This window comes from Talpa occidentalis, unplaced genomic scaffold (genome assembly GCF_014898055.3).
Source record: "Talpa occidentalis isolate TD23 unplaced genomic scaffold, MPIMG_talOcc4v2.1, whole genome shotgun sequence".
Classification (NCBI taxonomy): domain Eukaryota; kingdom Metazoa; phylum Chordata; class Mammalia; order Eulipotyphla; family Talpidae; genus Talpa; species Talpa occidentalis.
In genome coordinates, this window is record NW_026555331.1 from 120,451,074 (window position 1) to 120,465,244 (window position 14,171).

The 14,171-nt window shown below is 35.7% G+C and overlaps 1 protein-coding gene across 1 annotated transcript in view; it reads right to left on the reverse strand.

Annotated features, from left to right (window-relative positions):
• Positions 1-14,171, reverse strand: part of RELN (reelin) — a 436,933-nt gene that overhangs the window by 198,986 nt on the left and 223,776 nt on the right. The window contains exons 9-10 of the mRNA XM_037511284.2: positions 8,671-8,767; positions 5,624-5,864 (exon numbers count right to left, since the gene is read on the reverse strand). Coding sequence (XP_037367181.1) covers positions 5,624-5,864; positions 8,671-8,767 — 338 coding nt within the window. The remainder of the gene's footprint in view (positions 1-5,623; positions 5,865-8,670; positions 8,768-14,171) is intronic.

The window sequence follows — 14,171 nt, forward strand, 5'->3', positions numbered from 1 at the left end:
GGATGAAGAAAGTGTTTACCTCTATCTCTATTCCTTCTGTAGCACATCTCAGTTGGAGGCGGAGAGAAGCTATGGATGAAACATGGAATCTGCCTTACTTTATTAAATAGCCATGTCTGTTATTCAGTGGGGACTTTTGACTGAAGTTGATTGGATGATCCATTTGATCTATTAGCTGTCTCAGCACCTAACCTAGTTTTGTGTAAAAAGGGCAGAAATAAAGAAATTGTAGGGGGAATTTGAATGTTCTCTGTGAAAAATAGACCACTTTTTAAAATAGGTAGTCTCCACACTCAAGTCCTGCTTGTTCAATCTGATGGTTATACCAGTAGAGAGAGGAGGGAGACATCATTAACTCCACAAAACTTCACACAGACAATGAATTTGATCTGGGTCCTTAAGGATCTAGACATAGATTACTAGGCAGAAAAAAAAAGGAAGCTGGAAAATCACATCTAATGAAATAGGATTGGGAAATTCTGTTTCATTTGTCAGGCTGGAGTACAGGACAGCAGGACATGAGAATGAAAGGTTAAATTTGGCTTACGTTGAAAAGGACTAGAATTATGTGCTAGCTAGTTTGGCTTATGTACTGTAAGCTTCCACAGAAAGCCAGCCAAGGTCTTGAGTATTAAGGGAGCATGATGCCATTTCAGGAATGATGCTGGAGATTTTGTCATTGGCATCCTTTTGTATGATCCTTGATTCCAACATGCTAGTCACAGGCAGTCTACTTGATTGCACAGCTGCCCTCTCTTTCTGTAGTTTCCCATGGTTCTCATACTATTTTACCTTTTGTATTGGTAACTGCCAATGCTGTCTGCTTCCATAAAGAAAACATTTTACTATTCATATCTCCTAACATCACTTTAGGCCCAGCAGTCAATACCTGGGATGGGCCAGTAACTAGGTCTGTGAAAACAAAGAAGCCTGTTACAGTATGGAAGAGAAGTGCTTGGCCTGAAATTACTAAATCCTAATGTATGAAAACCAGTCATATGGAGGAAGGAACATACTGGACAAATGCAATAATGCTATTAAAGAGTCAAGAAATATGAGGAAAATATAAGTCTTTTAATCTATAGCCAGAAAGTGATAGAGAAGAAAACTGGCAGATAACAAATGGATGTTGGGAAGAAACACAGGATAAAGAGGAAACACGTCAGTTTATATTTACTATGTACAAGAGCTAAGTCATGGGGTGACTGAGATCAAGAGGTCTGAAATCAGATTCCTGTATTTAAGTCCTGGCGCTGGCAAAAGGGTGAATTTTGCACAAATTGCTCAACACTTTTATGTCTACTTTTCACATCTGTATTATAGCACCTTTATAGTTTTATAAGGACCTAATTATGAGATGAAAAAACATCCTCTGTGTGTGTGTGTGTGTGTGTGTGTGTGAGAGAGAGAGAGAGAGAGAGAGAGAGAGAGAGAGAGAGAGCGCGAGTGGAGTGCACCCATAGACCTGGACTAGTAATTGCCTGGAAAAATAAGTGCTCAATAAAAAGTAGCTGTTATTGCTTTGCCAAAGAGTAACTTATCAGTGCTTGGAATTTTTTCTTAAATAAACACTATTTTGTAACTGGGCACGTTTTCTCAATTGCTGTTAGACTCACTCTTTGATTTCGGATTTGGGTAAATATAAACATCTTGGAGAATTTTAGTGAACATAGAAAAGATAACACATACGTTGAGCAAACAACCAACCAAACTAAAAGTACAAATGTTTAAGTACTTTCTGTGAGCAATTGTATCATTGAAATATGCTTTCTAACTGGTTGTATTCAGTTTTCACCTCAGGTCACCAAATAAAGGAATAATGTTTGACAAAGAAGTTATATACAGTTTAACAAACAAAATGTATTTCTAGAATGCCAAATCACTTGGAAAAAGCAATTTTTTTCATGATCAGATGTCTGAGTGAGAAAGCAAAAGGGTAACTATACAAATGAGTAAAATCCACAAATAAGATTTTATTTTTCATTTATCTGAGTTTTAAAAATGAAACATCAGAAAATTTTCTATCTGATAGCCAAGTCAAAGACAATGACATAAATTAGCAGTAAAATGCTTTTTTTCTTAGTGGCAGAAGTCACTGGGCAGGTCTCAAATGTGTACTGGTAAGCTCATGAATAGAATGAGGGATCACAAAGCAAAAGTATATTCCACACAAAATAGTAATTTAATTAAACATTACCACTGAAGCAAAACCACACTTCATGCATTTTTATTATGGGTGGTACCAAAGTGCAATGCATTAAGAAACCAAATAGCTGATTAGATTAGGATAATGGTTTGTAAAACAAGGCATAAAAAGTACATTTATATAGAAAGGAAATTGAGACAAAAGGGTAAATGATCATCATGAGAAAAGGATGTGAATGGCAGGCCCTGAGGTCTCAATGTATTTCCTAAGTTTATGCATATTCTTGCCAATGCCATACAATGACAATTGAAATCCTTTTAACCAATTGGTAGTGGAATATGACATGGGATATCCTAACAAAGATTCTTTTCTATAATATATCCATATGAAAGGAATCCATAGGCTCTCTTTAAAGGGACTAAGTCTTAGACTCTATGCAGAATAAATTTTCAGAAGGTTTACTGGGTATTTTTTTACATTGAGAATGATGCCTTTTCCTTATGCCAGTCAATGGGTGTAATTTTATCAACCTAAAGTAAAATGACTAGGGTTTGATTTGCTAAGAAAGAAGTTATTATGTGTCAGGGAAAGTTCTTGTGTTGAAGATTTTCTAAGCAATTTGACGTCATATTTTCCCCTAGAATTAAAATAAATTATTAAAAGGAAGTAAACATCTTAGATCTTTATTTTCTACTTGACATTCCTGTAACCTCATCCCCATGCAGCACAGGACTTTTTTTTGCACAAGCGATTCACATTTTATAAAATTTTGTCAGTTGTACTTATATTTTATTTTCATGTATTGGAAATGATTATCTCTCCAGCTGAGAGATAAATGGCATTTTCTATATTACCTAGGACAATTTCTTATTCCTCATACTTTCAGGCAGTCACGTGCATGATTTCAATTTCTATTCAAAAGATTGATTGCCAAATTTGGGTATTTCTACAAGTTTCTGATCCATCAAGTATGATTCCCCCAAATATTTCTTGCTTTCCTCCAGGATTATCAAGATCAATATGTCCAAGGTGGATTAACGTACTCCTGCGAATCTGCTTTTCCTCCATGTTTCCTGTTTCAATGGATGACACTGATGTCCACCCAGCTGCCCAAATCTTGTCCTTGACATCTGCCACTCTCTCATCTTCTCAACCCATTTCCTCTCCTTTAAATTTTTTTTTAAGGTTCTTTGGTTTTTTTTTTTTGCTTGTTTGTTTTAAAGATTTATTTATTTATTTATACAAGCACTGGGTACAGTCAGAAGCGTGGGAGGGTGAGAAGATTCACCAGAGACAGAGCGGGGAACAGAACAGGCAGACTGACAAAGTACACTGCTGAGGGGAGCAGCAGGTGGCAGGAGAGGTCTGTGTGCCATGTGGGAACCTTGCACGGCAGTCGGGGATCGAACTGGCACTGCAGAGGCTGCGGGCAGCTTTGCAACCCAGCGCTCAACTGCTGCGCCACCGGGGAGGCCCTCTCCTTTAAATTTTGAACTTCATCTACATTTTCTCATTCTTTCTCCCATCAGATTAGTTGCCTGCCCAGTTGGTCTCCCAGTATGCACTCTCTCCCACCCAGTCTGTCCTCCAGAATTTTGAATATTTCAAAAATTAAATCTAATTATTTGGCTTTCATTTAAAGCACTTCAGTGACTCCCGAACATCTGCTAGATAAACTTCAAGCTGTAGACGTTAAGACCTTTATGTTCTTTCAGACCTGAAACCATACAATACATAGAAGGAAATATAGGTGAAACACTACATGATATGCACATCAAAGACATCTTTACAGACACATCACCCAAAGCACTGATAGCAAAGGCAAAGACAAACAGCTGGGACTACATCAAATTAAAGAGCTTCTGCACAGCAAAAGAGACAATAACAAAAACAAAGAGAAACCCCACCAACTGGGAGAACATTTTTGCACACAACACTAATGATAAAGGACTGATCACAAAAATCTACAAAGAGCTGATGAGACTCAACAAAAACAAAGAAAATAATCCAGTCAAAAAATGGGCAGAAGAGCCAAAAAGAAACTTCTCTGAAGAGGAAGTGCAAATGGCCAACAGGCAGATGAAAAAATGTTCAACATCACTTGTAATCAGGGAAATGCAAATCAAAACTACCATGAGATACCATCTTACACCAGTGAGAATGGCACATATTAAAAAAACTAGCAACAACAAATGTTGGCAAGGTTGTGGAGAAAAAGGAACTCTCCTGCACTGTTGGTGGGAGTGCAAACTGGTCCAACCACTATGGAGAGCTGTGTGGAGATTCCTTGACCTACTAAACATAGAGCTTCCATATGATCCAGCAATTCCACTCCTAGGTATTTACCCAAAGGACACAGAAACATCAATTCCAAAGAGCACCTGCACCCCTATGTTTATAGCAGCACTATTTACAATAGCTAAGCTTTGGAAACAACCCAAATGCCCAAAAATAGATGACTGGATCAAGAAGATGTGGTACATATACACCATGGAATATTACTCAGCATTCAAAAAAGATAAACACATGCAATTTGCAGCAACATGGATGGTGCTGGAAGGGATCATGCTCAGCGAAATAAGCCAGAAAGAAAAAGAAAAATACTGGATGGTCTCACTCATAGCAGGAATCTAGAAAACTTAAATAAGAGACCAGGAAAAAGAATAACTATAAGAAAGAAAATATCAAAATCAACAAACAACTATGAACCAGAGACACTCTATGAGGGGTGGGGGGCGGGGAAAGGAGGGCTTGAGGTCAAAATAAGGGGGTTGTAATTGTATGGGGAATATAAAAATAAAATTTAAATTAAAAAAGCCATTAAAAATAAATAAAATTAAAAAAAAAAGACCTATATGTTCTTGCTACTGGCCATATCTCCAGACTTAACTACTTTAAGTCTTAACTCAAAACCTTCTAGACAACCATTCTGAACATTGTTCAAGACCTTTCTTTGGGTTCTTTCCTTCCAGCCTTTATGCATGTGATTTCTGATTCTAGAAATCCTGTTCCTCCTATCTAGCCAAATTACTCTTTGATCTCTGCTTGGATTTGTTCATTTCCTGGATAGCCTTAATTCCTCTCTGGATTTGGTACTGTATATTGTACTTCCACAGCACTCTTACGCTGTTTTGTATTTGCATGTTGACAGCATGTCTAGCTTCCCCACTAAATTGAAAGCCATGGGAAGGCAAGAAACATATCTATCTTTTTGTCATTATATTCTGTAGCGTCAGCCCTGTACATTGCATAGCAGATTCTAAAAAAAAAAAAAAAAAAAAACTACTTGTTAAAGGGATGACTAGATGACTGTTTTTGTTCCAATGATTTTTTATCCTTAAAAGGGAGAGTAAGGTAAATGAGAATATTACTTATTTCTTTAATGGTGGTTTTGGTAAAATAGCTATCTTTGTATTATTTGGTTTCTTGAGCATTAGGTTTTAGAAGGTAGAAGAATGAACAAAATAAAGATCAAACCTTAATTGTAGCTCCTGGGAAGAAAAGCCAGTTGCCCGTGTCTACTGGATCAAGACTGTCTTCTAAAATGACTTGTTTGTGAGCTGAGTTGATGATCAGGATATTATCTAAGGCCCAGCAGGCTTCATATACTTCACCTACACGGAGATTTTCCTGTTTCCACTGAAACTGGACGTTCTCCCCTTTGGCGTCTTCAGGAAGGTAGAGGATGTGGATGATTGTGCTCACATTGGAAGGGGCTCTGGAACATATGGCAACATGGGAATTGGTGCTAATGTAAAGTTTGACAATGTCCATGGTTTCTTTCTTTTAAATCAATTTTGCTTATTAATTATGATTGCAGTTTCCTATCTTAAAAATATGATATACATTACAGATTTAATATGCACAATCCCATAGCTCTTAAATTTTTTAATATGTTTATTATTAAGATGTTCATATTGAGTGAAGACAATTAAATATTAAATGCCTTCAAGGGCTTTGCTTTTAACACAAGGCAGGCACTAAGGATGTGCAAATAAGCCAGTAAAGCCAGAAAAGGAATAATTGAAGAGAAAATGGCACACACTGCCAGGATGGCCATTAAAAAATAAAAATGTATCCAGTAAATTCAGTGCATGTAGTAGATAATCTAAAGCAGTCCATTTTAGTGCGATACTAAGAAGAAAAAGGATAAAGTTACGATCTCAGTTTTGATTATTTGTAATTTTGCATCTATTAGAAATCATTGTATGCTCTGGTCCATAATCAGTCTTTCCATAATAATTTATTTCTAGTAACCAGATGCATTTTTATTTGTTTTGTCCATATGAAATGTAAGATTTAACATGAGACTCAAATGTTCTCATTTATAATTAGTTGTAACTTCATGCATATAAACCTTTAAAATATAATTTAATATGGTTTATATATTACATCTGTTAGAATCTATACCTTTGTGTTACATAATAAAGTACTTTTATTAAACACTTTACCAAAGTAGAAACCTGCTATAGCAAAAATGACTGCTTTAGCCAAGATTAAAAGTGGTACTAAAATGCAAACTAGTGGTACCATGGGCTTACTATAAATCAGTTTTGAAAGGACTAAAGAAAAGACATATTTCTCACTCACCAAAGAGACACATATATTCATAGAATTGTCAGTATAGGTTATAGATGGTGTACCTTACCTTTTGGGGTAATCAATTCCTCTTTCTTTTAAAATATTTCATGATGACTATGTTTTCAGTCTCAAAATATATTTTAAACCAATGAAGATAATATATTTTAGCTTTAGAAAATGAACTGAAAATTTGTTCACTCTGGTCACTAATTGTGAGGAAAATCTACTTAAATGTATATGGTACTTTGATGCATGGCCTAAATTGAAAGTCTTACTTAGAGAAAAAAGTCAATGGAATCAGCCAGAAGTGATCTATATTTTGCAAATAAATGTGTACATTTACTGTTCGTGATATCAAAAGCATGTAGCTGTTTTTAAATAAGAAGGATCTACTACAATGTACCTAAGCTATGATACGTAACTATTAGAAAGAGATAAAATGAAGCTATGGGTAAAATTTCCAATATTTATGCTACCTTTCTGAAAGCCATTTATATATCTGAAATATATGTAGTATTTTTGTAATATGCAATGTATTTTCACAATAACTACTAGAAATTAAAAGGAATAACACAATGCTCTGTTACAAAATTGGTACAGCACATCAGAGTTTGACACATGCCAGATGCCTATAAATTATATGTAATCCTGCCATAGAGGGAGGTACTATATTAAATTTCATGAGTTAGAATCACTTTTCTCAGGTTTTAGTTAGATTGCAGCTTAGACTTGTCGCAATTTTTATTTCTTTGAAATACTGCTAAACTTTGAGAGATTGGTTTGGTATTAAAGACTGAGAACTTGATACGTATTCTTTTCCCTAAATAAATCACAATTCTTTCAGTATGGAATTATGGTAAGAAAAACAAAATATGAAAACAGAAAATTCACAAAACTGGTAGAAAATGTTCTTCTTGAATTACACTAATATAATATCTAATCAGAATAACTATGAAAGTCATAAAAGGAAAAAACTTCTTCCTTTAACTGCCTGACCACACCTGAAATTCTGTACCTATTTTGAATTTTTTTAAAGATTTATCTATTTATTTATACAAGAACCGGGGTATAGGCCAGATTTGAGGGAGGGCGAGAGGATTCACCAGAGACAGAGAGGGGAACAGAACAGGCAGACTGACGAAATACACTGCTGAGGGGAGCAGCGGGCAAGGCAGGAGAGGTCTGCCGTACCATGTGGGACCCTCGCTGGCTGGCCGGGAATGAACTGGCACTGCAGAGGCTGCAGACAGCTTCATAGCACTGCACTCAACCACCTGCACCACCAGGGGAGGCCCTATTTTGAAATTTTTAAATGATGTAGAAATAGTAAACATAATTTGAATTTTGTTAGTTTAGCCAAAGTTTTTCTATGTGAATGAGCTTTTTCTTCAAATATCCTTCTTCAATTTCTTATTGATGGACTTTAAAAAATAAAGATAATGTAATAAATAACTACAAGATACATCACAATTATAACAGAATTTTAGAACTGGCCTCAGGAAAACTAGGAGGAAAATGTCAGAATCAGAGATTAGAGGCAAAAGATGAAGTGGTTATTACTACAGACTGGAAAGAATTTAGGTGGTAATCTGATATATTTCCAGTTCTATAAACTAGCCATAACCAGGCCTCCTAGAGAGATGGGTGGCGATGTTATTTTGTGAGGAATGTCATCATATAGGTAATGATCCCTAATGTACTTTTACAAAAAATAGTTTGTTTCAGCTACTACTGACAGTGAGATATTCTGAATGGAAATGACACTTCTAATTAAGTTCTTCAAATACTGTTAATAATATGTGCATTCATGAAATTTAATATAATTAGCAACCAGAGTACTTTAAACCATGAATAATAAAGTCAGTGGTAGAATGAAGACAAATAGGGGAGAAAAAAATCCTCCTATATCAGAATTTATAAAAATACTTTAAATTATAACAAACCTAATTTTCTCAAGCTGAATCCAGTCCACAGTATTATTCTTGGCATATGACACGATGATGCTGGGATCTGAATAACTAAAACGACATGAACCTGAACCTGTAAATAGAAATAATAAAAACTTCCAAGTTAAAAATAGTGTAATTACATATTATTCTTTCTGGTAAATATTTTAGATAATTTCCTTTAGCCATTTAGATATTGACCTTATTGCTTCTCCATTTTTGTAATTATGCCGAAATTTCTTATTATCTGTTCTCTAAATATTACTTGAAAAATAATTTCAGGAATCAGAAAAAAGTTAAAAAGTTGCAGGTTTCTTTGGAAAGCTGAACTACTAAATTAAATTATGAAAATAAGCACTAAATTCTATGCCAAAAATCTAAATATTATAAAATGATTAATAAAGCCATATGGTTCTTACTAGTGTTAATATCAAATAATAGGGATTGCAGTAATTGCCTTATCATTAAATTGATCAAAGAATAAAAATATTCTTCTTCTTCTGTGTGTTATTTAAATGAGACAATTATGTGAAAAGCATATCTTGAAAAGAAAGTTCAAGTACTAAATGAATGAGAACTATTAAAGGTATAGTTGATATGACTTTACCACAGTTCAACATTAAAGATTTAAAAGAGAGCTGTTATGTTCCATTGTGAATTTAGTGATTATTTTTCACTATTATTTTCACTATTGGAAATATGAGCACCAAAGAATGTTTTTTTCCCCCTTTTTAGAATCTTTCTTTTTTTTAGTTGCGGTAACATTGGTTTACAACACTGTATATAATTTAGAGGTAAAAGCTTACATCCTTCCAGATGTATGTTATACCATACCTACCACCAAGACACCCACAGTCCTCCACCATAATCCAGTGCAAGGACTACCTTCACCTTCCTTCACTTTTTTTTTATATAAAAGATTTATTTATTCATTTATGCATAGAATAACCGGGGTACAGGCCAGAGGTTCGGGGGTTGAGAGGATTCACCAGAGACAGAGTGGGGATTAGAAGCAGGTGGATCTATTGAAATACACTGCTAAGAGGAGCAGTGGTCAAGACAGGAGAGGTCTGCTGTGCCATATGTGGATTAGCTTCCTGGCCAGGGATCTAACTCAGGCCATAGCTGTGATAGTGCTGAGACTTAACACTTAGGCCACCAAAGAGGACCCTACCTTCACCATTTGCTCCCCACTTCCTCCTCTTTCTCTGGTAGACTCAAGAAAGTTTTAAAACTGATAAGAATTTATTTCTACATGTTCAATGAATTTATATGATAAAGCACAGCATGACTAATTTCAATGATCTTCTCTGAATAACCAAAGCAATCATGAGACATATGCCAGAAGTTTGTTGTAACTGATGTAGAATTTTTAAAACTATATTTAAAACAAATGTGAACCAAAAGAAAAAGAAATAGAGCATTTTATGTTTAACTTTCACACATCTGCTAAAGGAGTCTCAATTTCAACAAATGGCATCTGTTACAGTACTCAGGAGTTCCAAGCTTTCATCAGACTCATTTATTTTATGTCTTTGGTGTTTAGTACAACACTAGTTAGTTTGCAATCACCAAAGCTGGCAATGTGCTAAAAGGCGAAATAAAGGTTTACCTAGATTTATTCTCACAGCCAAAACATAGGTGAAGAAGCAAGCAAGAGAGGGTATTCAAAGGAAAGCTACTTAGCAGCTCTGCCTAAGCTCAAATGGAGAACCATGTTATGCCATTTTGACTACTGCTAAATTCTACCTTTCATAAGCAGCTGCTTAAAATCAGTATTAAACTGTGGCTAGAAGTGAGAATGGCCAGAATTATGTAGGACAAACATTAACACAAGTAAGAATGATATCTGGCAGAAAATCTGTTCATTTCAAAAGAAAGTTCAATAAGCTTAAAAATTTAAATGTTATTTATGTGTTTTCCTTATGGTCTATGTACCATAAATACTTAAATGCAAATGTATAAAAGGTGAGTCTCCAAAAAAGGAAAAAATAGAGCCAATGATAACCAAGTGCAATCTCTCGCAAATGTTTACAAATTCAGAAGGAAAGCTGATAAATCTAAAAATGCACCCAAACAAGATAACAAATATGAAATCTCTATTTTCTTTCCTTTTTAAAAACTTGTGTATTATCTTATGCTACCATCTCATTGTTGGGAGATTTTAAGTTTATTATGCATGCATAGAACAAAAAGATACCTGACAGGTAATCCATTTTCTTCAGAATTTAGTCATTAAATTCTTCATATATAAAAATCTTCCAAATCCATCTCCTCCTCACCATTGCCAATGGGCCCTTATTATCTCTTGCCAGAACTTTGCAATACTGATGAATATGTTCGCTCTGTCTCTATCCTCAAGTGCCCTCACCCAGCCACATCGTTACAGTGCCCTTCCTACTAGTGAATCGAATCATGTTAACTTTCTGCTTATAGTCCTTCAGCAATTTCTCAGTCCCTTCAGGATAAAACTGTACCTCTATCCCTCAGTGGGCTAAAGGCATATGGTTCTTACATCCCTGCAATACAGAAGTAGCCCAGGGTTGTCTTAAGATTTCATAGGTCAAAAAAATGTCCAAAAATCACAGGGACTCCAACAGCGGGATGGACAACATGGAAATGACATGTTTATTAGAATGTAAATATGTGTATCAATATATGTAAATTCTAACATATTGCTAATGCATTGCTCTAGCAATGTGTTCACACGACCATGCTTTATAACATTTGCAACCGGTTAAGACCACTGTCTCCATTGTTACTATTCCCTGTGTACCTCTCATGTCAGAGGGTGTGGGTGTGGCCATGGATGCTTTTGTGATCCAGCTAATGGAAAGTTGAGTTGAAGATACCTTATTTTGGATTAGTGTGATAAGGTTACATAGTTTTGTTGGTCTCTTCTATTTTATAGTGCAGACATTCTCAGAATAGAAAGAACTTCCAGGTACAGTCCTACTGCCTGCTGTGCCGACACATCTAGTAGTATAATTCAAGTCAAAGATGATAAACTGAACAAAGAGCACTTAGTCACTGCACAAGAAAAATTAAAATTCTCTTAAATCTTATAGATGATATATGAAGGAAATTGGACATGTTTCCAATGTGAAAATGATCCTAAAAATACAAATGATGTCATCTATAAGGAGTTAAATGTTAACAATGAAAAATAAACTCTAAGTCACGAAGCTAGAAGCAGAATTATTTTTCTATTTTCTATAGATTTTATAAAGTTGCCAGGCAGAGTGATTTAAAGCATTTGCAATCATTGTTTCCATTCTTGTAGCCTAAGTGCTCAGAGGCATCAGGTAACTGTGGGCTTTGAGCATGAGGAAGGGAGCAAGTGGCCATATGTTGGGGCCTTGGAGGTCATTAAAGCCCTGAGTAAAGAGTAACTGAAGTTTACAAGGACCAGAAAACAGTTGGTCTAGACCCTGGCTTTCGAGTGTGGGACCGTGCTATACCACATCCACAGTGAAGATGCTGAAACTTTCCAGAAAGTGACTGTGCATAGTGCCTGTGTTTGGCCTCACCTACCTGGCCAGGTAAAGCTGATAGCCTGTTTTCCTGTCCAACTTGGAATATGACAGGAATTAATTTTTTTCCTTAAAGCTATGAGCATTGGCAATATACTTGTAGGTGTAGTCTGGGGCAGCAGATTGATGTGAGATGTTTCATCCTTGAGGAGGCAGAACCCATATGTCGCTAGAAATGAATAGTTATTCTGTGTCTTTAAGAAGAAACAACTTGATTCCCCGCTCAACTCAAAAATTAAAATAGGAACCAACTCAACCTTGTGAGAATGGATCATATTAAAAAAAATGCAATCAGCAAAAAAAAATGCAATCAGAATGGATCATATTAAAAAAAAATGCAATCAGCAAACGTTGGCAAGGTTGTAGTAAAAAAGAAACTCTCATCCACTGTCCAAGGAAATGCAAGTTGGGGCAACCCCTGTGAAAAATGGTATGACGATTTCTTAAGAATAAAACATGAAAATTTAAAAAAAAATAAAATAAAAGATAAAAAAAGTGAAAACGATGTAAGAGCTCTTTGGGATAATCTATAGACAAATAACATCTGTGTGGGTGAGGGCAGAAGGAAAGAGAAAGGCAGAGAAAAATTATTTAAAGAAATAATCACTGAGAACCATCTCAAACTGGGAAAGAAAACAGACATTGTGATCCAAGAGGCACAAAGAGTTCCAAACAAATTAATACTAGACCAACACACTCCAAGAAACATTGTAATAAAAAATATGGAAAGTCAGTGACAAAGAATATTGAAACGATCAAGAGAAAGAAAGATTACCTATAATGGACTTTTTAGTGGAAACTGAACAAGCAAGAGGGAACAGCAGTAGATACTCAAATTTCTCAAAGACAAATTCCACCCTAGACTATTTTATTCTACAAGATAATCATTCCAGATAGGCTTAAGGGTAAGAAATTTCACTGAAAAGCAAAAATTAAAAAGAATATGTGGACTTCAAGCCAGACAAGAAAGAAGTTCTAAAGGGTCCATTTTAAAACAATAACAAAACAAATACAGATGTACGAAGATACCTAAATTATACACAATGGAGGAGAGTAAAAATGTGACCTATCAAAATTAGACTGAGATCAGACCATCCAATTGGCCACAAAAAATAGTTCATCATGCACTAACCTCAGCAGTTCCTTCAAGTAAAAATCAAATTGCCACTAATAGGAATGAAGACTATCCATCCATATTTCGGGGATTGCATCTGAAAGGTGTCCCACCTCCCCTGGGATAGCTTTCACCTCATCCCTATCAGAGCTCTTGTGCTATGGAGACAAGTCTTGCTTACTGTTTAGATCCTATTTACCTAGTTAAATTAACAAACAGGAAAAAGGAAAGATAAGATCATATCAAATACTAGATTAGTCTTTCTGTTTTGAGAGATAAGAATAGTAACAATGAATCATAATTTCCCTTCAACTGTTTTTTTTTCCTAAAGATTTATTTATTTTATACAAGAACTGGGGTACAGGTCGGAGGTGCAGGAGGGTGAGAGGACTCACCAGAGACAGAGTGGGGAGCAGAACAGGCAGACTGATCGAAGACTCCGCTGAGGGGAGCAGCAGGCAAAACAGGAGAGGTCTGCTACGCTATGTGGGTTTCTCCCTGGCCGGCTGGGAATCAAACCCGCGCTGCAGAGGCTGCGGACAGCATCACAGCGCACAGTGTGGTGTTCAACCCGCTGTGCCACCTGGGAGGCCCCCTTCAACTATTTTTTTTAACTTAAGTTTTGTATTAAGATTTAAGAGTGAGAAACACCAAGATTTGGCTAACAATGTTGAAGCTTGATGTCACTGTGTGGTTTGTGACTGTTTTCTCTAATAAAGCTGACTTTTGGCCCTGGAAAAAAAAAATTAAAATAGGAGTCAGTCAGTTCAAGAAAAGACTCAGATAGAGAAGAATTATTCTATAATCATAAGTTTGGTTTGCTTCAGAATATAAAAAGTATTCGGAAGGGA